Source organism: Opisthocomus hoazin, chromosome 6 (assembly GCF_030867145.1).
Source record: "Opisthocomus hoazin isolate bOpiHoa1 chromosome 6, bOpiHoa1.hap1, whole genome shotgun sequence".
Taxonomy (NCBI): Eukaryota; Metazoa; Chordata; class Aves; order Opisthocomiformes; family Opisthocomidae; genus Opisthocomus; species Opisthocomus hoazin.
The window spans coordinates 33,712,215-33,736,633 of NC_134419.1; the positions used below are offsets into that span (position 1 = coordinate 33,712,215).

Sequence of the window (24,419 nt, forward strand, 5' to 3'; positions counted from 1 at the left end):
GACTCCTGGGAATTAAAACCCCAGAATAAAGAAGGTGAAATTTCTCTGATGCCTGGACAGATGACTGTGGCCACAGACCGGGCGGTTCGGTACCCAGGAGAGGAAAATGCAAGTTAATGAGACGTGCGTCAGAGCTAATCCCTTCTCAGCTGGCAAGGTCTTTAGTATTTTATTGCAGTTTGTCTGGCTTCAGCTTCTTGTTCTTCAGCTATAATTGACACTAATGTGTTTTCTAAAATCCCCCTTTTTCTGGCTGGCATTGCTGTCGAGCAAATCCTGGCACAGTCTGTCTGATGTTCAGCTGGGCACAGGCAGGGAGCGGGAGGTCGGGCGGTGCCTGTCTCGCACGAGTGGTGGCTTCACGTGGAGCCTCTCCCCATTTCCGAGCTAAAACCTTTCGCTTCGGAAGCGCGTTGGAGCCCTTCATTTTACCTTCAGGTCACACAGCATCAGTGCGTGTCCTGCGGAGCCGAGGCCCGGTCCCAGACATGGGGTCTGGTCTGACATGGGAGCGTCTGGGGGGCAACGTGTGCTGCGGGGAGGAGCAGACCTCCAGGTCCCCAAAGCCTTTCATCGATGTTCTGAAGCCCTGGTAGAAACACCCTCCTCAGATGTTCTCTGCTTGGTGCGGGGTGAACTTGGCCTCAAGGTGGAGGAGGGATCTGGCTGAGGAGGGACCAAGCCATGCTCTGGTGGCTTTTTTTCTGTCCTTTGATTACCTGTGTTTTTTCCTCACCGTCCAAGCTCTGTCATCTCTTGCATGCTCTCTGGAGAAGCGAGGAGCTGGCAGGGGGCAATGGGACTTCTTCCCTCTGAGGGTGACAGAGCCCTGGCGCAGGCTGCCCAGGGAGGTTGTGGAGTCTCCTTCTCTGGAGATATTCAGGAGCTGCCTGGACAAGGTCCTGTGCAGCCTGCTGTGGGTGACCCTGCTTCAGCAGGGGGTTGGATTGGGTGACCCACAGAGGTCTCTGCCAACCCCTGCCATGCTTGGATTCTGTGATTCTGCGGAGGGACTCAGGCAGAGCGGCACCGGTCATCGGCCGGGGTCTTTGCAGCAAGTTGCAACCCCTTGGGGTGCTTCTCCCAGCAGAGTTGGGGAGAGCTGCTTGAGGAGGGGGCTTGGGGCTTTGTATCCTGCTTGGGGGGGCTGAAGGTCAGAGGACCTGTCCTTCTGGGGCTGCTCAGCCAGGTTCTTTCTCGCTGCTGGGGAGGACGAGGTACCTCCAGGAGTTGGTGAGTGCTGGGAGCAGCTGCCTGGAGGAGGCAGCTCTGGCTGGATCCGAGGAAGGGGGAAAGGCCATCTGGCTGTCATGCCTAGCTGGCGATGTCCTCTGCTCCCATCTACAGCAGTGGCATCTTGGACCACATTTTGGTTTGTTAATCTTCCTCGTTAGCTGCTGGCCCGACACCTTCCGTGTGCTCCCATCCGAGAAGCATCAGGAACGCTGTGCAGAAGAGGATCCCACCGAGGTCCCCAGTGAAGCCCGGCAGCCACCACTGCTGGGGCACAGAGGCTGAGAAGGGAACGTGATGGGATGGCACTGCTCGCTTCCCTCCTTTCTGTCTGTCTGTCTGTCTCACCCCCTCACTGCTGTGGGCAGGGCACAGGCGAGGCCAGACATGACGGCACTTCCTTGCTGTGCCGTCGCCCTGCCCTGCTTGCTCACCGTCGCCACCGTGACCCGGCCATGGCTGTGCTGCCGTGACCACGGTGTCCTGCTGCCTGCCCCTGCCCGTCCCGGCGGACACCCTGCCCGGGCGGGCTGCTCCGTGTCGGGTGGCTGTGGCTGGCAGGAGGGGTTTGGGCTGTCCCGAGCTGCCCTACAACCACCAAAACCAGCCGGGAAACCAAAGCGTGCTGGAAGGCCACGTCTCCCGAAGGAAGCCCACGTATTCCTGAGCAAGGAGGAGATAATACATATTTTTAACAATTTTTTTAAGGATCAACCCATAATATCACCCACACCTGGGTTATAAAACAGATTCCCTGTCTGGGAATAGCGCTGTGTCAGGGAACCACCTCCGCGTTGGCCCGGGGCAGGCGGCTCACCGTGCTGGCCTGGAGAAGCCCAGGGCACCCATCTGGCAGAGCAGAGACCGAAGTCCCGGCTCCATTGCTATGCTGCCTGCTTGGTAGTACCAGCACAGCAGGATCCTGGATTTTCCATGCCGAGGACATCCCGGGTGGCAGGATAAAGGTCTGCTAAGGAACTCCTCAGGCCGGCGGCGAGCATGCGCGTGGTGGCAGTGGGTGAGCAGACAGAAAGCAGCTCGAGACAAGCCGCTTCTCGACAAACCCCGAAGGAGAAGCGAGGCCACCCACAGAGGCAGCTGGGACCGGAGCTGCAGGAGGACGTCGCAGCTCAGAAGGTCCCTTGCGGAGGGAGGCTGGGGGCTGCCAGGGATGAGCTGGGCTGCACGGACACGTACAACGTGCTGGTGTCGTTTGTCTGTCATGAGCCACCAAAATGGGTTCTCTCCCTTGGTTACATCAAGAAAACCATTGCTTCGGGGCTTTCACACCTCCGCCACGTGCCACTGGCATAAAATTCAGATTATTATGTGGATCCAGACTATCTTTGGAGTGGTTAGTTCTGCCATGGCCATGTCCTCCAGGACTGATGAACTTGCCAGCCGCTGCAGTGGTCTCCCTGCTGTCGCAGCTTTCGTAGCCCCGCTATGAGGAAGGACATCTTCAGAAGGACACTTCTTACATTGCAGGTTAAAAGACCCGGGTTCTCCAGTGAAGAAATGCTGGTTTGTTGCGATGTCTGATGAGTGCCGCTGTTCTTCACGCCTACCATCGCTTACAATTCCGCTCACGCTGAAGGGTAACGTTTCTGGTAACCGTGTTTCTGTGAGACCTTATCTAAGTGGTGCTGCTGTAGCAATGGGTTGTGATGGGCAACATTTGCTCTGGGGAGGGTGGTGTGCATCAGTTTTCTCCAGATCTGGTGCATTTAGAAAATCAGGGCCCCAGAAAATACATTTTTGGGTAGCGCCGTGCATGCATTCATGTGGTTTTCAGAGGTGATCTTGAAGCATCATGGAGGATGACGAGGTGAGAGTAACCTAAGTAAATATGCAGAAATGACTGGAGAGAGCCGAGTCAGCGCCTTGCTTGTAGGCATGAAGTAAGAGGCGGGGCAACAGCGGTGAGACAGAAGGGGTAAGGCGGAGGGGCCAGATAAGGGAGAAGCTTCCTGATGGCCAGGGCTGGTCCTCCAAGCGAGAAACCAGCCATGGACTCGGACTGGGCAGGGTCCAGGAACCGCTGTACTGACAATGCTGCTGGAGGAAAGGAGTTTCCTGAGCAGAGGGGTGTCTGCGGGTGGGAAGGACACAGCAGAGGTGCTGGGGGCACGTGGTGTACTTTGGAGCAGAAGGGATTGAGCGTGTTTTGTTAGAGGGATAAGTAGGCCCTAAGAACTGCCAAAGAGCTGGAAACACCATAAGTGGTTTTGTTTCGCTTCTTAAAAAAATAAGGATAATAAAGAAAAGTCAGACACGACAACCTTGGATGCCAAAACCCAAGATGCCACCAGCGCGTTCGTGAAGCTGGGTTCAATGCTGTGAGCTGTGTTAAGTCCCAGCGTGTGAGGCTAAAAGGAACCAGGCTGTGTATAGCGGAGAGCTGACTCAGTTGGCGGAGGCAGATGAGCTTGGCAAGGGGAGGTGCAAAGGTGTGGCGAATTTGGGCTGGTTGCGCCCGTGAGATCACCAGGAGCTGTGGAGGGAAGCCCTCTGAGTCAGCTCCAGGTGCACCAGTGTCTGGAGGCTGCTGGGCTGTCTGAGAGGCTCAGATGAGGATCTAAATGTTAATCACTCTGGGCTCGTTAGCTCTGAAATGAGCAGCACATCAGCACTGTTGGGTTGTTTCAATCTCCAATGCAGTGAATGACCTGAAAGGTAACTTGTGTCAGGCTGGGGGCAAATTTGTTAGGTGTCTTCATTCCATCTAAAGGTGCTCATGGACCACCCGCGGTCACTTGTGACAGCTGTTGTCCCATGACAGTAAGTAGGGGAGATGCTGTGACACAGCACAAGAGCCCATCCTTCCCTGGGTTCTTCAGGTGGGTTGATACTGCTGGTTGGCTGGATGTGCCAGCATCTCACTTAGCCTGACATTTGCAGGACCAGGAGGACCCCTGTCTCCAGATTCTCTCTTCCCCTGTAGAAGTGGTCACGTCCTCCTCCAAGGCATAGGTGAAGAGCAAGATGGAATTGGCCTTCATGTCTTCGTGTGTCCCATTGACTACCTGTGACACCAATGGAGCCTGGTATCCTCATCCCAGCTCCATCAGCGACCTCAGGCAAGCCTTTTCCCCTCTCTGTCTCCACTGCCTCGCTCTGCTGAGACCTCCCGGGAGTCCTGCATCCAGCGCTGGAGCCCTCAGCACGGGACAGACCTGGAGCTGTGGGAGCGGGGCCAGAGGAGGCCCCAGCAATGATCCGAGGGCTGGAACCCCTCTGTGGGGAGGGAAGGCTGGGAGAGCTGGGGCTGCTCAGCCTGGGGAAGAGAAGGCTGCGGGGAGACCTCAGAGCAGCTGCCAGGGGCTGTGAGAGAGCTGGAGAGGGGCTTCTGACAGGGGCATGGAGTGACAGGACAAGGGGTGATGGCTTTAGGCTCAAAGAGGGGAGATTTAGACTGGATAGAAGGAAGAAAATCTTTACTCTGAGGGTGGTGATGCTGGCCCAGGTTGCCCAGAGAGGTGGTCGATGCCGCTCCCTGGAAACATTCCAGGCCAGGCTGGACGGGGCTCTGAGCAACCTGATCCAGGTGAAGATGTCCCTGCCCATGGCAGGGGGTGGGACCAGACGGCCTTGAAATGTCCCTTCCCACCCAAACCATTCGGTGATGATGTAAAAGCGGTTGCACTAGCTCAGGCCAAGGACCCATCTAACCTCATTTTCTATCTCGGGAACAAAACCAGACAAATGCATGTGATGATTCCTGGCCTCCACCCCACTTCTAGGTCTGTGGATTTCCTGAACCTGATGCTTGTCTAGTAAATCCCGATAGATCTACTTTCTGAGCACACATCCAAGCTGCCCTCCGGGTCTTCTCCATCCCCAGCAGCCCTTGGCTGTGAGTCCCGCCGGCCACCTCTCTGGGCTGCTTCTGAGCCCTGCTCTTGTGGGTCGGTTGGCTGGACCTGGCTGGTGAGCAGGCCGACCCCGTCCACCTCCCCGGGCTTCCCGTGAGCTCATCGCATTTCATTTTGCTCCCGGCCAGCCGCCCGCGTGCCCGGGCAGCCCTGCTCTCCCCAGCCAGCTCCAGTGCCGGCGGCCGGTGGGACGGAGCTGGGCGAATGGGACAGGCAGGACGGGCATCCGCAGGGGCCGCAGCTACATTTTATTTTCACCCCACAAGCGAACACCCCTCGGAGGGTGCAGGCGGGAGGTCCTTGGGGCGCTGGGCCCCGCCGATGCCTCTCTCCACAGCGCGGGGCAGGCACCTGCCTGTGCTCCCTGGGCTGGGCTCTCCGTGCGCGGGGTGAGTCAGCCCACGGCACACGCGCTCTTCCTGCTGGGAGTGACTCAGGTGGGGCAGGCGATAAAAACCACCCCAAAAAAACCCAGAACCAGCCAGTCGCCAGCTCACCCGTCGCCTGCCTCCGGCGCGAGGAATGGCTGGGTGCTGGCTGCTGGCCCTGGGCTGCCTCGCAGCGTCTCTCCTGCCCGCGGACCCGAGCTCCGGCGGCAGAGAAGGTGAGGCTTCGCGAAGGTCGGCTGTTCCTGCTTTCACGCTGACGTGCAGCCCTGCCAGCGACTTTGCTCGCAGCCCTGCCCCGGTGCCGGAGAATGCCAGTAACCGGGGGCTGGTGGGTGCCGCGGCAGCTCCCCTCCCACCTTTGGGATTAACATTGGACCTGTAGGTGCTTGCCCTTACATTTTCTCTGGGGTTAAATATCCCATGAACATTTAGACTTTGCTTCTTTTTAACTGAGATCCGCTTTCAATAACTTATTTATCTTCGATTACCTTATTGCTTTCTCTATAAAGCCTCGCTGCTTGGGTGGGATTTGGGCATGAGCAGGAGCATCGCCCAGGGCGTGGGCGGCTGATCTGCCCACCGCCGCCGTAACCAAAACATCCCCTGAGCACCGGGAAGAGTGGGAAGCACCCAGGATCCAGCCTGCTGTAGCCGCAGGCGCAGTGTTTGTATTTTGTGCAAGTCCATGGGGGTTACGAGAGGTGCCCACGGCCCCGCCGCACCGGGTGGGGGGCACCGAGTCTCCCTTGGGGCACAGAGCGATGGAAAGCTTGAAAAACCCAGAGGATCCTCCCACATCCACGGTGGTAGCAGAGGGTGCACGGCAGGGACGGTTCAGCGCACTCAGCCCAACGGTAATTCAGCGTCAGGGTTCCAGTTGTATTGGCTGATAGCCTGGAGGTGGGTATGTTTGGCCAAAATCGGGTCTTTACGTGTATTTTGTAAATACTGAATAATTTCAATTTCTTTTTGGTGTTCTGAAATATGCTGGCTGGGCTGGAGTTTTCCTTTTAGTGTACTGCAACATGATAGGGGGAAAAAGTGATGGACAAATGTCGATGTTGACCCCCCACCCCCCTTCCTGGCAGCGTGTCGGTAGCTGCGGCTTTCCCACACGCTCTGGAACCTATTTCTGCACGTCTATTAAAGTGACAGTCGGCAACCGGCCGCGCTTTTATGCTGCAGCAGACTTTCTGAGTTGGTTCGGTGGCATAAACCAGTCCATCGTGCTGTTGCTCCTCCAGTCCCCAGCACTGGATGCCTGCTTGTAATTAGCACGTGTAATCCCGCTTTGCTCACAAAGGAACCGCTCGAGTCAAGCTGGGCTCACGTGTGATCTGGTGGAGCGGCAGAGGTCGGGGCGCCCGCACCATGCAGAGCCTTGCCCGAGCAAGCGTGCCTGTGCCTCGGTGGTGAACACCTGCATGTGGTGGCTGAAGGGATCTCCCAGGCTTCAGGGAAGAGCTGGGCTCTGGAGATTGGAGCTCCACCGTGCCCATGAGGTGTCTAACTTGGCATCTTGGAAAGAAGAAGACACCAAACGGCAGCTTTTGGCTCCTGGGGTGTGGTGTCTCCCTGCCGACGCTGGTGGAGCCCCGGGAGACGCAGCGAGAAAGCTGTGGGAAAGCCAGGACCTGGGGCAGGAGATGGGACAGCCTTCTGGGCCACCGTCCCACAGGCACGGAGCAGGGAATGGCTTGTGTTGCTGTGGAGGCTTCGCTGCATGCAAAGCTCTGTTCATCCCTTGGTGGAAGGGGCAATCTTTGCAGACCGGCTTGTGCGTCCAGGGCTGTCAGATCTGCTCCTCGCAGACCCAGGGCCAGCAGTGTTTTTCGGTTTTTTGAATTGAAGAAGACAGTTTAAGAGGTCTGAAGCTGCCTGTCTCCTTCTCCAAACCTCTCTGAAGCGGGGATTTGTCTCAGCACAGCAAGCCAGCATTTTTCACACTTTATTCTGCTGGGCGGGAGCTGGGGGAATGGTGTCCTGCTGGATGTGTGCCACGGACCTCCTTCACCCTGACGTAGTGTGGAGGAAATCCAGCTGCAAAGCTCCTCCTCTGCGGAGCCTGTTCTTCTCCACAGCTGTCGGAGAACTGGATGATCTCAGGGCAGAGCCTCAGGGTGCCTGGATGCAAAAATGATCCTGTCCTCAGTTGGTCCTCGTCTTCCAGCAGCTGCCGCGTGCTCCATCTCATTAGCAGCTCCAGTCCCTCCCTCTTGGTAAAGGTTAACCTGCCTGAGCTCTCTCCAGGAGAAGACCAGCAACGGCTACACCGGTGAGGTGGTGGCACCAACCTGCAGCAGCATCTTCAACGGTTTCGGGTTAGCGAGAGGGGAGTCCGCGCCAAGGCTGGAGAGCTGGCTCTTCATGTACTGCATCCTGAGAGCAAGACCTGAAAGAAGGTTTTCGTTCCCTGGGGGGATCACATGCCTGTGATTTAGGAACCCAGAAAATCCTCCACATCACGTAGACGTAGGGTGATGCGTGGGTGGAGTTTAACTCACTGATCCGTATGGGTGCCTTCCAACTCGAGATATTCCAGCTTTGGGGTGGAAGGGGACATTGTCTCTGCCCTTTGGTCACTGGGGATGTCCACAGAGGCTCCAGATGCTTTCTCATATCCTAAGAGGCAGGGCTTCTGCACCCGCAGGTCCCCTCCCAGCAGGCTGGGGTGGCAGAGGACCTTCTGCAGCCAGGTCTTGGTCTCCTGGCAGCCAGGCTGCAGGGGAAGAACTGCATTTACCGGAGCTGGAAAAAATCTCTCTCTCTGTTTGCTGGCGCATGAGGTCATCTCCTTCTTCGGCAGCGGGCTCGGCTGCCGCTTGCTGAGCGCCTGCGTCTGGTATGCGGGTGCCGATGGGTGTGTGCGAGGGTGGGACCGCTGGGCCTTGCGTGCTCGGGCTTCGCCTGTCCCCGGGAATCACGAATGCAGAGGACGGGGACTTTGTATCCTCGGGCTAAGCTGTGCCAGAAGCTCCTAGGAAGGAGGACCCTCCACATGTATCAAGTGCAACCCGCTGCCTGCACACATGCTGCAGGTTTCTGTGTATCCTTGGATTTCCTCCACCTCCCCGTGCTGTCAGAGGTGACCCGAGCTGGGGGTGGGCAGCTGGGGACCACCCTTCGTGTCCCAAGGAGGTCGGCAGCGAGCAGAGTTTCTCGGAGACAGGCTGAGGATCCCTTGGCAGCGTCGGGGTGGTCTGAAGGAGTTCATCAGCAGGCTCGGCACCCCCGCAGACCCTGCTTGTTCCCTCAGGGTGTTTCTTTCTCCTGCCTGTCTTTGCCAACCACGCTCTCAACCGTGTCTGCTCTTCTTGGTGGCTCTGAGGAACTCATCTGAAGTGAAGGTCCTCAGGCTTAAACACTCTAGTAGTGGCTGCTGAGGGCTTGGCAAGCAGGCGAGAGGTGGCTTCGAGAGCAGACCTGGGCAAGGCAATGAAGCAGAGTGCTGGAGCAGGCATGTCTGCTGAGACATCTGCCCATCTGCCCTCCAGAGGTCCCATCTGTCCTGACTCTAGTGGGGTGCAAAGTCTCGTGCCTGTCCTCCCTGGCATCTGTCATGCAGCGATGTTGGCACCTGCAGCTTTTTCTTCCTGGGGAGGGTGGGGTGAGATGACCTGGGTAATCCTGCCAGGACCTTTTATTTTTTCATCTACCTCTTGGCTGGCACGCCTCCGCCAAGCTCCTCTGATCACAAACCACTGCTCATCACCCCTGCGCTCGGCGGGGAGGACACTTGCGCTGCAGAGCTGCATGGAGGGACCTGGTAGAAGCTGGTTGAGCTTCTCCTTCTGGCCTCACTCCTGGTCAGAGGCTGGGTGAAGGAAAACGTAGCCTCAGGTATCCTTCCCTTTGCCCTGAAGTCACTGGTAAGATTCCCCATGCTTTTTCCAGGCCAAGGTTTGGTTGTTTGGGCATTTTTTACCATCTTCTTACTCGAAGACCTCGTTGTGTTGGAAGTTCTCTGAAAGGATGGAGAACATCCCTGGCCCCATGGAGCGCGGCTGCTTGGCTCGGGGCGTTTGTCCATCCTGAGCTGTGTCAGCAGTGAAACTGGGCATTGCTCCAAAGCATGGGGATGGGGAGCATGGTGTGGGCACAGGGATTGACTGATGGACACGGGAACGTGTGGGGACACATGCAGAGATGTGGGGACGGGTCTCATTACTAGCAGAGCAAGAAGGGCAGGTTTTCATCGCCTGGGCTGCTTCCTTGGGTATCAGGGTGGGCTTCTGGCTTTGTAGCTGGTACCCTCAGCTCTGAGCACTGCTTGAGATGTCTCTCTCCTCTCCCCAGTCTGTGACTGCAACGGGATGTCCAGGCAGTGCGTCTTCGACTGGGACCTCCTGAGGGAGACAGGGAACGGGTACCGCTGCCTCGGCTGCCTGGGCAACACGGAGGGCCCCCGCTGCGAGCACTGCAAGGAGGGCTTCTTCCGACAGCGGGACGAGGGCTGCTGCCTGCCCTGCCGCTGCCACCCCCGGGGTAGGTGACCCCCGCCGCGAGGGACGGGCTTGGGGAGGGGGTGCTGGGGGGCTTGGAGCTCCTGCTGCCCAGCACATCCCTCGGCCCTGCATCCCTGTGCGCCGGGGCAGGGCATAGCAGGAGGGGCGAGCGGGGACAGTGTGGCTCCGGGTGCGATGAGGTGGCGAGGTGCCAGCACCCAGCGCGGTGTTGCTGCGCCATAAGTCGTAGGAGCTCCTCTCCTTCTCCTGGGTGCTTCACCGCTTGGTGCTGGGAGTTTCAAACCCCTCAGCAGCTCCAGGCTGCAGCCAGACTTCAGAACCCACCTCCCCCTGGAACAAGCACAGACTCACAGAGTGGTCTGGGTTGGGAGGGACCTTCAAAGATCATCCAGATCAACCCTGTGCCGTGGGCAGGGACCCCTTCCACCAGCCCAGGGTGCTCAAAGCCCTGTCCAACCTGGTCTTGAACCCTGCCAGGGAGGGGGCAGACACAGCTGCTCTGGGCCAGCGTCCCACCAACCTCATTATAAAATATTTCTTCCTTACATCCTGTCTAAACCTCCTCTCTTTCAGTTTAAAACCTTTGCCCCTTGTTCTGTCGCTACAGGTCCTGGTGAAAAGCCTCTCTGTCTTTGCTCCACCTCCCCTCCCTAGGCACAACGCTGTGAACGCAGGAATTCTCCTTTCAATTTTATGGTGTAATTAAAAGCCTTGGCAAAGCTTGCCTTTATGTATTGAGCCCACTTTATATATTGAAATGCTTCAACAAGGTCTCCCCAGAGCCTTCTCCTCTCCAGGCTTAGCAGCCCCAGCTCTCCCAGCCTGTCCTCCCAGCAGAGGGGTTCCAGCCCTCGGATCATTGCTGGGGCCTCCTCTGGCCCCGCTCCCACAGCTCCAGCTCGGTCCTGTGCTGAGGGCTCCAGAGCTGGATGCAGCACTCCCGGGGGGGGTTCTCACCGGAGCGGGGCAGAGGGGCAGAATCCCCTCCCTCACCCTGTGCCCACGCTGCTGGCGATGCAGCCCAGGTGATGGTTGGCCTGCTGGGCTGCCAGTGCATACTGTCGGCTCATGTCCAGCTTCTCATCCATCAGCACCACCAATGACTTCTCCTCGGGGCTGCTCTCAACCCGTTCTCTGCTCAGCCTGTATTTGTGCTTGGGGTTGCCCCGACCCATGTGCAGAACCTTGCATTTGGCCTTGTTGAACTTCAGGAGGTTCACACGGGCCCACTCCTCCAGCCTGTCAAGGTCCCTCTAGATGGCATCCCATCCCTCCAGCATCTCCGTCAACAATCTCTGCCTTATCAAGAGGGACCCTGCCCTGAATGTGGTGGGCGGCCATGAACCCGCTGAATGCCGGCCAGGAGCTGCCCTGCGGGCAGCCGCTCGCCGCTCCCGGCTGCCATATTTATCTCAAGGACAGCGGCCAAACCCCGGCGCTGGGCGCAGCGGCTTTTGCCAGCTTTGTGAGTCAGGCTGGATGCTTCCTGGGTGTCGCAATGTTTGGCGGGCTCCACAAAGGCTTTTAATTGCATCGTAAAAGCGAAAGGATGGTACCTGAGTTCACGGCGTTGCACCTTGGGAGGGGAGGTGGTGCGAAGTGCTGCGGACCTTGAGGACAGAGAGGAAGCTTCCGCCTCTCCAGCTCCTTCGGCGGCTTTTTGCAGGTTGTGGGGCTGCCAGATGGGATTTCTAACTCTGGGGTGTTTTCTGCGGGTCTTGTGGTGGTTACGCAGTGGAAGTGATGGCTCCTTCATCCTCATCAGCTTTTGGCTTGCTCTGCAAGTAGGTAGCGCGTATGCCTTGCACTGAGGTGCTGTAGATGCTGAAATGCCTGTTGCTCTCTGTCAATTCAGGAAGATCACGAGAAGCACCACCTGAACATAAAAAACGAGTGGCAGCAGGACAGAGCAGTGGGCTGCGAGGTGATGGTGGGGCAAATATCCCCACGGGTGCCCCCCATGCTGGCGCACAGGGAGTGCCCAGCGGCAGGACCACTGCCTGTGGCTCTGGCATCCTCTCCCCTCGGCTTCTGCATGTGCACAGCCGTAGGTCAGAAATTAAAAAGCCTACCACGGCCCTCAGCCCCATAAGCTCCTTGTAGTGGCACCAAAATCAAGTTGCGCAGGTGGCTACTGGCAGAGGGTCTGGCAAAGAAGGACTAATTCTCCGCTTGGTTTGTGTGCCCTGGAGTCCATGACCTTTATAGTACAGGAGAAGATCCTTGTCCCGGGCACGCGGTGAACGCCTGCTGGGATTTATCTCCTCCAAGTCTCCTGCATTGGTCGGGGAGGCTGGAGCAGCTTTCACAGTCAGACCTGGTGCCTCAGCCCTGTGCTGGGACCTCAAGGGAGGACCTGTCTCTGAGGTCGGGTTGCTGCTGCAACGACGGCATGGTGCTTTGCTCCCAGTCTTGCCAGCAGCATCGCCGGAAGGGCGTGGGGACGGGCCCGTCCGAACCTCTCCTTCCCCTTTCCGCAGGCTCCCTCAGCACGCAGTGCGACAGCGACGGCCGGTGCAGCTGCAGACCCGGCGTGATGGGCGAGAAGTGCGACCGGTGCCAGCCGGGCTTCGAGTCCCTCTCCGAGGCCGGGTGCTGGAGGAGCAGGCGGTAAGTGCTGGTGACCATCGGTGGCATGGGGACAGCTGGAGACCCAGCCTCCAGAGCTCTCCCAGCTGCTGTAAAAAGCCCGTGCTGGCTGAAAACACCCCATGCAAGGGCAGAGGCGGTTTGTTCCGTGGCAGCACACCGACAGCCTTAAGCTAACTTTGCTGGGAGAGCTCCCTATCACACAACAGCATCAAAATCTGAGCTTAACTACACTCGGAGGCGGCTGCTTTATTGTCCAGATAACGCCAACCAGGCAGCAGCAAGGCCAGCCGATGTAAAACCAAACCTGCCCACGCGTGGATCTGCCTGGTGTCGGTGCTGCTCGCAAGGACTGCCCCCATGCAAAGAAAAAAATCAACCCCTTCCTTTGCATGAAGCTGTGCTTAAACACCTTTCAAAGTGTTTCTGGTTCGGCTTCCTCACCGCTCTGTCCTCTTCTTCCTCGCTTCACCCCGCCGCTGCTCCTCCGAGCATCCTGGCAGGCAAAGGGTGCTGCTGTGCCTGGCCTCCCGCCCGAGCCTCCCCGGGGCGTTGCTGCCTGGTGGAGCTCAGCCAGGGTCTGTTAAGCTCAGACAGAGTTTATTAAGCTCAGCAGAGCTTCACTTCGCTCTTGTGCATGGGTCTGGTGCTCCGGGGTGTCCTAGGGCGGTAGCGTTGGGCACCATATGAGCCTGGCATCTGTACTGCTGCAGCTGGATTGCTCGGAGAGATGGCTCTGCTGATTATTTTTTCCCCTTCTGGCGTGGGACTGGTAGCTGGGGGGCTTCTCTGCTGTCTTGTCTAGCAGCCAGGGGCACTGAGCTCCCAGGCCGAGCTAGACACCCAGGCAGAGGTTCCCGCTGTCCCCGCTGCAGGAGCCCGCAGTGCGAGTGCGACCCGGCTGGCAGCACGGGGGGCTGCGTCTCCGGCCGCTGCGTCTGCAAGGCGAGCACCACCGGGGAGCGGTGCAAGAGGTGGGTGTCAGGAGGGCTCGCCGGACGGCTGCGTGGCTTGTCCTTCATCTCCCTGGCAGCTGCATCCCTGGCAGTGCCCGCACGCCCGTCTCGCCATCGCAGCCTGGCAGTGACACCGAAGCGCAGCGATGGCTGTGTTACGCAGAGAGCTGGTTGTGTTGGCCAGGAAGAGGAGAAAATGGACTTGAGTGTTGTCACCTTCTTGCATTTTCCCAGGTGCAAGCGGAACTTCTATAACTTGGATGCCAGAAACCCCGCGGGATGCTCCCCATGCTTTTGCTACGGGCACTCGGCTGCGTGTGTCAGTGCCGACAACCACAGCGTCTACAACATCACCTCCACCTTCCAGCAAGGTGAAGCTCAAACGGGGCATCCCTGGGGCTCCTGGGGGTGTTCGCCATCCTTTCTCTTTGACCGGCTGGAGGAGCCGCCTGGTTCGCAGCCCTGCTGGGACGAGTCCCTGTGCTTTGATGGGTGGGATGGCTTGATCGGAGACACAAGTAGGGTGCAAGGGTTGGGGGGAGCGTAGGCTTGCTTCATCATGTCTTTCCTGCCACCTGTGAGGAAAGCCCCATGCCCAGCCTGGCTTGATTACAGACATATTGGCACAGGGATATCTGTCCTGCCCCCTCGGAGGTCAAGGAGTAGGAAGCTGGAGGGCTTTGATAAGACACAGCTCCAGAAAGATGCTGGAGTCTGAGAAACACCTTCCCTGTCCCCGCTGACTGCTTCTTGTTGGTGCTCCAGGTGCCGAAGGCTGGCAAGGCGTCCATGAAAGTGGGTCCCCAGCACAGCTCCATTGGTCGCCACGCCATCAGGATGCCTTCATAGCAGCAAGGGTATCGGAGCCAATATACTTCACGGCACCTGGTAGGTGTGGGATCGGTATGGGGAAGAGGTGTCAGTGTCCTCTTTGCTTGGTCTGACCCCATGAACCCAGGCTTCAGGAAGAAGGCAAGATTTTAAAGTCTGCAATTTTCTCCTTTCTTTCCCTTCGCAGCGAAATTCCTTGGGAACCAGCAGCTAAGCTATAGCCAGACACTCTCCTTCGATTACCGCCTGGACCGAGGGGGACGCCAGCCATCTCCGCACGATGTGGTCCTGGAAGGAGGTGGCCTGAGAATTACTGCTCCCTTCTTGCCCCAGGGGAAGGTCCTGCCCTGCGGCGTCAGCCATACGTACACGTTCAGGTAAAGGGGGATGCTGGGGTGTTAGGGGCAGGGCGAGTGAAAAAGGCTTCAGCGAGATCCTGAATTCAGCCGTGATCCCTCAGAGGTGGCAAATGGTTCCTTGGGTTGGGCTGGAGGCATCTCAAGTGCTTCTTGCCTGGCTGAGGAGGTTACTTTGTGAGAGGAGTGGTAGATGATCTGGCTTGAGGTTGGGCTGGGTACCTTGCTCAGGAACAGGCACATGGGTGAAGGTTGTCCCCCAGAGCTTTGGGGTCAGGAGGGAGATGGGTGATGGCTGCCTCGTTTTCTTGAAACCGGTTCCACTTCTCCCCTCTCTCACGGGCAGACTGGACGAGCAACCGAGCAGCAAGTGGAGCCCGAGGCTGAATCACTTTGAATATCGCAGGCTGCTGGGAAACCTGACAGCTCTCTGGATCCGAGCCACCTTTGGGGAGTACAGTAAGTGGGGGCAGAGCCTGCAAGGTTGGCTTCTCCTTGTTTCTGCTGCTGGCCCCCGCGGGTGACCAGCTGCGTCTCCCTCCAGGCACCGGCTACATCGACAACGTCACCCTGGTGTCGGCGCAGCCCGCGGCCGGAGTCCCCGCTCCCTGGGTGGAACGCTGCGAGTGCCCGGCGGGGTACCGGGGCCAGTTCTGCGAGAGGTGTGCCCCCGGCTACCGCAGAGATGTCCCCAGGCTGGGGCCCTTCAGCATCTGCGTGCCGTGCAATTGCCAGGGGGGAGGAATCTGTGATCCCGACACCGGTGAGAGAAGCCGTCGCCACGTTGTGCTTGTAGGGAATACGGGATCACAGGGCGGCTGCCTGCATCCTGAGAATTGAGCTACAGGAGGGGGTGGGGGGCACTGAGTGGGGCGAGATCCCTGGCTTGGGGGGCTGGAGTGTGGGGAACATCACGGACGGAGCTCCCCAGAGCCTAGAGTTGCTGCGGTCAGAAATACAGGAAAGTTGTGTTGGGATCAAATCAGGTTTAGATGATGCTCACTGGAGAGAGAAAAAGCATCTCCTACTCCGTGGATAGCAGTAAAAACTTCTCTTACGACTTTTCATTTTAAAGGTAAGCATAGTAACCTGTCAGGTTGGGCGGGGCTCTGAGCAACCTGATCCAGTTTAAGATGTCCCTGCTCATGGCAGGGGGTTTGGTCTAGATGACCTTTAAAGATCCCTTCCAACCCAAACCATTCTATGATTCTATGTGGTGTGAGTAGATAGCAGCACTGTGAACACGTTTTACTACCTGTCTCGTTAAAACAGCCCACAGTGTTGCCATGTAAATCCAAAGCCATGCAAAATTGTCAGACTTCTCCAAGTCTGAAATGGAACTTCCAAATACCTGAACATTGCTCAGGAGGCACAAAAGGCAAAGTGTTGCTCCTTGGGAGCTATAGGAGCTGTGAAAAATGAACTCCAGCCACCTTTGGCTGGTGATGGCCAGCCTCTGTGCCGTGGGATGGGCTCCTCGGTGGGGTCTCGCCAGGCTCCCATAGCAGGAGCCCACGTGGTCCTTCCCGTGAGGTGAAGGACGGATGGGCAGAGAAATGGAGTGCGTATTGGCAGGCATGGGGATCGCAAGGGATTCGGTAGAGGGTGCTGGACCATAGGTGCTTGTGCTGCGGTGGGTGGCATGGCCACCAGCGAGGGGTGGCCAGGAGGTGGACTGGTGGGGGGTGTCCTACCAGGGGTGAGAGCAAACTGCCCTAAGCCCTTTCCTTCCTCCTTCAGGCGAATGCTACTCGGGGGACGAAAACGTGGGCAATAGTGTCAGCTGCCCCTTCGGCTTCTACCGAGATCCCCGGCAGCTGCAGAGCTGCAGGCCTTGCCCCTGCAGCAACGGCCAAGGCTGCTCGGTGGTGCCAGGTGGCGAGGAGGTCGTCTGTGATCACTGCCCTCCCGGGGCTGCTGGTAATGTCCTCGTCCAGGTCGCTTCTGCTCTGCCTTTCCCTAGAGTTTCAACCCGCTGTATGGGGAGATGCGGGCATCCATGGGTCAGGATGCTTGGAGCCAGGTGGATCATCCCAGCTTCTCAGCCCAGCTTGCCTACGGTGCTGCTGCTCCTGCCTGTAATGGGGTGTTTCAGCCCCAAGCGCTGTGTAAACACGCATTGCCCTGCCTGGGGAAAGGTTCTCATCTAAACAGATAACATGGATGGAAAAAGGATGGGTGTGGAGGAAGGGAAACAGAAAAATAGAAAAAAAACTAATAGGAAACTACTTGACCAAGGCCAGTCTTTGCACCGAGCTTTCCAGAGCCTAACCAGAGCACCGTGTGATGGCCGTGGTGGCGAGGAGAGTGGAGATGCTGTTCTGCCAACCCTGATGGGTCTGAACACGCCCATGTCCGTGGGGCAGAGGGAGCGAGGCAGCCTCTGCCTTTCATGCAAGAGCGTGAGCTTCTCCTTGTCTCTCCTTTCCCAGGGGCCAACTGTGAGTACTGTGCTGATGGCTATTTTGGAGACCCAGCGGCTTCCCAGCCCTGCCAGCCGTGCCGGTGCAATGGCAACGTGGAGCCCAACGCCGTTGGGAACTGTGACCGCCGGACGGGCGAGTGCCTCAAGTGCATCTACAACACCGCCGGCTTCTACTGCGACCGCTGCAAAGACGGCTTCTTCGGGAACCCGCTGGCCCCCGATCCTGCCGACAAGTGCAGAGGTGAGAGCCAGGCACTGCTTCAGATGGGGACGAGTAAGAAAATCCATGCCGGAGTGTGGAGCGGCTTGATGGGAAGGGGGATGCTGCAAAAGCCAAGGCTGGAAACCAGGAGCGGAGAGCAGGAACTGGAGCACAGGGCTAAACAGTGGGAGGAAAGCAGGAGGAGAGGGTGGATGGAAGGATGTGCTGAGACCTGAGGTGGGGACAGGCTCCTTTGAACCTGTGCTGCTCCAACCTGCAGCCTGTGCCTGCGACTCAGCCGGCGCCGAGCCCCTGAAGTGTGGGAGTGATGGGAGCTGCATCTGCAAGCCTGGCTTCAAGGGTCCCAGCTGCGAGGAGAGCGAGTGCCCAGCTTGCTACGGCCAGGTGAAAGCCCAGGTGAGCATCTGTGCCAGCCCCAGGGCCACTAAGCGGCAAGGGGTGCAGTGACACCCTTACCCTCAAGCATCTTCAGGCCTCCTCAAGCATCTCCTCCTGGTGTGAGTGAGACAGGATTTTGCAGGCTGCGCCTGAACTTTGGGTTTGTACCCAATTCAACCAATAAAAAAATGATGACCTAGAGCTGATAACCCACTATGCCCCATCCGAAAATGAGCCTTTGCTTTGCTCTCCATCCTCTGGCCGGGCTGTGGACCTGGTTCCCAGCCTGATCTTTCCACCGTGGGTTCGGTGTCTGCTGGCTGATGGCCCGGTGTGCTGTGGTTGCAGGTGGACCTGTACCTGCAGCAGCTGGTGGAGCTGGAGCTGCTGTTCTCGGAGGTGCAAGCCGGTGGTGGGGCCGAGAGCCAGGAGCTGGAGGGGAGGATGCAGCTGGCCGAAGAGATACTGCAGACCATCCTCGGGGAAGCCCTGAGCCTGCAAGGTACCACCCACCCACTGCCCTCAGATGGGGCTGCATGTGCTGCATCGGGGAGTGGGTGGGTTTGCTACCTGTCCCTTTTCGTTCAGCGATGAGTTTCTCTTCATCCTTCCTCTTTCCATCTCACTAGCCTCTGACAGGTCCCTGGAAAGCCGCGTGGCCAGGATGAAGGGGCAAGGGTCCAGCTCCCAGAGCCGCTTGGATGAAATCAAGGCAACAGTGGAGAGGCTGAGGTCTCTCAGGAACCAATACGAGAGGCAGGTGCAGGAGAAACGGCGACTGCTGGAGAAAGCCAGGCTGGATCTGGACCGCAGCGGAGCTGCTCTGCGTCGGGTGGTAAGAACATCCTCCTGAGACACATTCCTACTCTAGCGCAGGGCTGAAAAAAAAATCCACAGAGAAAGCAATAATTTAACACATTCCAGTTATTACGCTTGGTTTTTGAGTGCAGAAGATGTTCTGGTGGTCCTTTCTACAAGGCTGGGACCTGCAGAGCTGCTGGCAGGGGTCTCTGGGGGGCTGCGGAGGTTGAAGGTGCTGCAGTTGCCTCTTTCACTGTGGAATTGGATGGAGAGCAGGGAAGAACACTCACGCTTCTCTTCCTCCCTCCTCAGACCTTTCCCGTTTCAAACCTTCCCGGGGGCTCGAATCAGTTCTTGATGCTGGCCCAGGAGGCTCTGAGACTGGCCAACAGGTGAGTGCCTCCCGCCATCAGCTGAGAGAGAGGGGAGGGGGACCGAGCTCCTGATGGGCACCCAGAAGGTCCTTTTCAGGGGTCCTTGCCTTGCCCCCCAGGCTGCAGCTGCCACAGCCTCTGTGCCAGCCCTGGAGCAGGGGAAGATGCAGCTGCTGGGCTGGCTTCGCTGCCCAACAGAGCCGTCCTCGGTTGCCTTCGAGGGTGGTGTTGGGTGTATTTTGAAAGTATCTTTGGGGTCAGAGTTTGGCCCAAGTATGCCCAGGTGGGACAGGCAGCATCTGCCTCCCTGCTGCTGCTCCTCCACCCCTGGGAGATGCAGAAGGGACAAGCAAGGCGCAAGTCCCCTTCTCAAACGCGTCGTGTTCCCCGGGAGGGTCTGATCCAGCATCGCTGAAGATAACAGTGGAGGAAGCTGGTGGGGAAAGCTCAGGTGGGAAGCCTTCCTCATGAGTCGTCCCCGTGCTTTGCAGCCACGCGCAAGCAGCCAACGCCATGGATCAGGCGGCGAAGGCGGCGCGGGACGACGCGCAGCAGGCGCTGGAGCTGGTGCGTGCAGCCACCGGCGGAGAGGCAACCGGCTCCGGCTCCCTGCTCGGGCTGCTCAGGAAGTAAGTGGAGGCAGGACTCGCCCGCATGGCACAGGGGGACGTGGGAGGCCGGAGGCGGGTGGCCAAGTGTCCATGTCCCCTTCCCTGCCTCCCCAGCTTGCCTGGAGTTGGGTGTCTGGCATGTCTGAGCGGTGGAGGTGGAAAGTTGGCAGCTCTGTGGAGCATCTTCTTCCCACTCCACAGACCGTGATGCTCCCAGGGGCCTGCCCAAGGCTGGGGGAAGGGGTTTAACACCGTGTGTGTGTGTGAACGGGCTCCCAGGGGACGGCTCTGTGCCCAGCTGCAAATCTGGGCTGGGTTTAGCCCAGCGGCAACTTTAGCCCTGTGTTGTCTGGTCATGCTGGTGCATCTCCAGAGCCCACCATGGTGCCAGGACTTTGCACACCACTGGTGGGGTGCAAACAACGGCCCTGAATGAAATTACAGAGCTGAATGGGAATGAGCAGGAGGAACCATCCAGTGGTAAGGCAGGGGTTAGCAGACCTGCTGCGGAGCCTGTGAGGGTTCAGCTGGTGTGAAACACCTTTGGTTTCTGGAGCAGGAGCAAGGAACCACTTGGTAGAGGGGCTGGGACATGGGGGATGTTTGCAATTAGCTTTCCCAGCATGATAAATCTGTGTGGGGCCTTGGAGAGCATGGACCAGTCAGTGTAGGAGGCAGCATTAATGCTGTGGTGGGGTTTGGCATCTTGGCTGGTACCATGCTCTTCAACCTCTCATCCGTGCAGGTATGAGGAGCTGAAGTCGCTGGCTGGAGGCCTGAAGGCTGAGGCTGATCGGATGGCCTCCAAGGCAGACAAGGCTTATCAGGGCAGCCTGGTGCTCCTCAGCTCCCTGGCCCGCCTGACCAAGACTGACATCGGGTCCTTTGAGGTGAGTACTTTGTGACTGCAGGACCAGGAGCTCCCCTTTTGCTCTCCCCTACGCCCTCCCTGCCACCCTGCCAGCAGCTCAGCCCTTCCCAGGGCTCCATCCCACTGAAGAGCCATGAGATATGCATGTTCCCACCCTTTTGCCCTCACAGCTGGTCACGGCACAAGGAGCAAAGGACAAGCATCCGTTGCTGCTTGCTGTGGTTCCCAGCAAGCACCGGGGAGATGCTGGGACCCGCAGGCAATCATCGCATCTCTGTGTTTCAGGGGGAGGCAGCCCGGCTGAAGCAGGACGCCAGCGCTCTCCTGAGCCTGGTGGACACCTACATGGCACAGTACCAGCAGCTGCAGAGCCGCACTGGGCGCTGGGAGGAAGAAATCAAGCAGCTGCTGCGGAGGGGAGAAGGCGAGAGAGCGGTAAGAGGTTGGCTGGGGGGCTGCAGCTCGAGTCATCTGCAGATGGAGCCCTGGTGGGATGCCCATGGCACCACCATTACTATGTGCTGTCCTAGCCTGACCACCTTCCTCAAACACGGCCACCTGGGGTTGGTCTTCTGGGGCCGGTGGGAGACCTCACAGTGTGCCCGGAGCTGCTGGTGCAGGGTCTCACCAGCACACCTCCTCCACGCGAGGCAGGTTGAAGTCCTGCTCCTAGAAACGTTAGAGCTGAGATGGCTCATGATGGCTGGAGCTGGTTGAGGGACTGTCCAATGCTGCCGTACCGTGTCCTTCATCTGCCCATTGTGTCCCTTTGACCTGTCACAGACGCTGACGCAGCTGCTGTCCCGAGCCAACCTCGCCAGGAGCACAGCCCTGCAAGCTGTGAGCGCTGGCAACGCCACCTTCTACGAGGTGGAACAGATCCTGAAAAGCCTCCGGGGTAACATCCTAGAAACCCTTCCTGTCCCCTCCCTGGTGGGATCTCACAGAAGTAGTGAAGCTTTGTTTCCATGTGTGTTTCTTTCAGAGTTTAACCTGCAAGCAGATGACAAGAGAAGGGAAGCCGAAGACGCCATGAGGAGGCTACCGATTATCAGCAGCATGGTTGCAAGTGCCAGGGAGAAGACGGACCGAGCTGAAGCGATCCTGGGCAGCGCCGCTTCCGAATCCAAGGCGGCCAGCAGCATGGCAGGAGAAGCAAAGGAGATCACCGTGGGGATCCAGCAGGTGAGGGCAAGCCCTGGTGCTATTGCTGGCAGAAAAGGGTTTGCGAGAGAAAACCACAGAAGAACGGGAGATGGTTGGCAACTCCAGTGGGTCTGCATGGTGGACCTGATGCGTGGACTTTTGGACCTGATGCGTTGACTTTTGGACCTGATGCATTGACTTTTTGGCTGACATTTATCTATAGTGGTTCCTGCAGAGAAAAAATAGAGTTGGCTGTAGATGAGTGGGTGCAAGGGGATCTCTGCAGGCGTGTTTGTCCCATGAGGATCTCTGTGGCGTCTCTCTGTAGCCACCTTTTGGTGACCAAGGGGATTTTTCACTTCCACAGTCTTGGTTGCTGGCAGGCTTGTGAGCTCCCAGGCCTGGTGTTGGTGGGTTTGACTCCCAGATTGTATGTTGTAATTCCTGAGGGATTTTCTGGTGTCTGCAGGAGGGGTTGAGCTGTAATCATAGAAACAACTCTGTAGCAGCTGGTGGGAGCACATGAAGGACACAATAAAGCCTGCAATAATTCCTGTTCTTGTGGAAGGAACCAGTTTCCACCAGCTCCCTGTGCACCCAGACTGATTTCAGCCATGCTCTGCCTCTCTGAAAGTCCCTTTGCCTTCCCTAGGATATCACACGGCTGAAGGTGGAAGCCAACAAGACAGCCGATGGCGTCCTCACCCTGGAGAAGGCAGTGGCCACACTGCAGCGTGAGGCCAAGGAAGTGGATGGCGAGTTTGAGAGGAAGCTCTTGGAGGTCGAGGCAGATGCTGCTGTGATACAGGAGGTAGGTCCCTGTCTCCCTCGCCTTGCCCCCTTCCCTGTTGATGTTTGGGCGAGACTTTCACCTTACAGCTGTTGCCTTGCCTTCTTCAGACAGCTCAGGAAGCTCAGAGCGTCCACGCCGAGGCTGGCCGGGCAGGGGTGATTGTGCAGGAGACATTGAGCGCCCTGGAAGACCTGCTGCGTCTGATGAGTAGGTTTTGCGCCACTGCTGTAGGGCATGGATGGCAATAGGTCCCTGCTGGGGACTAGGCAGGAGTGCTGGGAGTTGAGCGGGATGATGCCTGTAAATGGGCTGGGCAGCAAGATGGAGATGAAGTGTCTAGAAAGACCTATTCCTCAGTCTCCATCTGTGGTTCCCTCTTCCTTGTGTTCCTCCTATGCAACAGACCAGCCTGGAGCCGTGGATGAGGATGGCCTGAAGCAGCTCGAGATGAATTTTAGCAAAGCCAAAACCAGAAGCAACCAGCTGAAGGATGAGATGTTGGAGCTGGAGCAGACAGCTGCGCTGCAGAAGGCCCGGGTGCGGACGCTGGAGAACAGCATTGACGAGATCCTGGCGGACATTAAGAACCTGGAGGATATCCAGAGGAGTCTTCCTCCAGGCTGTTACAACACAAAAGCCATCGAATTGCCATGATCAAGCTCGAACCAGGCTGTGAAGTCAGGAGAGCCTGGTCCAGCTGCCCTCCCCAAACCTAGCAGGACCGGCTGCGTTTGTGTTGAACTGATCCCTATCCTCAAGTTCAGCGTGGCAGCTGAAGTTCGCATTGTCATGCTGGCCCTGGAGAGTCCCTGATTTTTCGAAGTGGTCCATCCCTTGGTCACAGGAGGAAGAAGACGCCTGGTTGCATGAAGGTGCTACTGGCTGAAGAACAGCCCATTCCTACAACATTTCTCTGAGGCACAGGGCGGGGTTGCTTGGTGCCAGTCTTGGGAGTTTTCATGATTCAGAGCCTGAGGTTCATGGCTGAGAGGTTCTCTGTCCCCAGTGGATCCCCTCTTCTGGTCTGGGACACACAGAAGGACTAGAGTTTCTGTCCTTACTTCTGACACTGCCACCACCAGCTCCTCCTCATGTTCTCCACGGGGTCTTCCTCACCTTCAGTAGCTCAGGAGGCAGGGAGCAAGCAGAGTGAAGTGGCAGTGGGGGAGATGAGTTTTGATCTGTGACACCGGTGATGCTTCACGTGGCTTTCTCCTCCCAGTCTGCTCAGTCTTCACCTTGCTGGGAGTGGTGCAAGTGTGGTTTTGCTGTGACTTGGAGATTCGGCATCAGCCACCACTGATGACCCTTTGCATAAAGCTGCAGGTCTTCCCCGGTGCTTCCCAATGAGGTCGTCACTGTTTTGCTAAAGGGAAAACAACCGGCAGTGCCAGCTGCCTCTGAGCTCATGGTGATGTGCTGGATGGAGGAAGAAGGGGATCCCAGGCTAGATGGTTAGCGGAGGAGGAGAGAACTGCTGCGGCTCCTCAGATGGAAAGTCTTCCCTCCTCCACCTGCTCCCTTCAGCCAGGAGGAGAGGACCTGCTTTCTTTCTTCCACACATCTTTTTGAGTGCCAAGGGCCCTGAGGGATGTCTTTCTTGTCAAAGCTCCTCCTGGGCAAGCACAGGTCTCGCTACCAGTCCCTTACATGCTCAAGCACAACCTTTCCTTCCAAGACTGGCCATTTTGGTACCAGGCAGCTTCCTAGGTCTCCCAGAGCCCGGGACAAGCAAAGTGGTGTCCTTTCTGCAAAAGCACAAAGGACCCTGCAGCACTCGTCAAAGGAACAGGGGTCTTTCTCCAGGGGTCTGCAGCCCCAGGCTCTCATGTCTGCAAGCTTGGTCCCATTCTGCTGAAGTGCCACTGCCCTGATTTGATCCATTTAAAAATATTGACGATGTCTTGAATGCATCTCCGCCTCTGGTTTGGTGCTGCCCGGTCCCCCCCTCCATCCATCTCTCCCTCCTGGGTGGTGCTGGATGTTTCTCAGAGGCTCGAGTAGCTGTCTGCAGGATTTCCCACCGTACATGTGAGCAGAGCTTGGAGGAGCTGAAGACTACGGTGCTCCCTTCACCCACCGACAGCTTTCCTGTGGGTCCA

General features: G+C 57.8%; 1 protein-coding gene across 1 annotated transcript; it reads left to right on the forward strand.

Moving 5' to 3' along the window:
- Positions 1-5,630: 5,630 nt before the first annotated feature.
- LOC142361593 (laminin subunit gamma-2-like) lies at positions 5,631-23,035 on the forward strand. The gene is made up of 23 exons (XM_075422682.1): positions 5,631-5,712; positions 9,794-9,982; positions 12,444-12,573; positions 13,428-13,526; positions 13,743-13,879; positions 14,274-14,396; positions 14,527-14,716; positions 15,042-15,154; positions 15,240-15,458; positions 16,436-16,615; positions 17,128-17,361; positions 17,603-17,739; positions 18,070-18,223; positions 18,351-18,556; positions 18,835-18,914; positions 19,388-19,525; positions 20,253-20,397; positions 20,664-20,813; positions 21,162-21,276; positions 21,364-21,563; positions 22,177-22,335; positions 22,425-22,524; positions 22,721-23,035. Exons 1-23 carry the CDS (start codon positions 5,631-5,633, stop codon positions 22,969-22,971), a joined length of 3,531 nt encoding a protein of 1,176 aa, XP_075278797.1. The 3' UTR covers positions 22,972-23,035.
- The last annotated feature ends 1,384 nt before the right edge of the window (positions 23,036-24,419 follow it).

Bases quoted from the DNA above. Each gene is read 5' to 3' on its own strand.
- LOC142361593 (XM_075422682.1), top strand. From the start codon at position 5,631: ATGGCTGGGTGCTGGCTGCTGGCCCTGGGCTGCCTCGCAGCGTCTCTC. The intron at 15,459-16,435 runs GTGAGAGAAGCC...TTCCTCCTTCAG, and splicing joins AATCTGTGATCCCGACACCG to GCGAATGCTACTCGGGGGAC. The intron at 16,616-17,127 runs GTAATGTCCTCG...CTCCTTTCCCAG, and splicing joins CTGCCCTCCCGGGGCTGCTG to GGGCCAACTGTGAGTACTGT.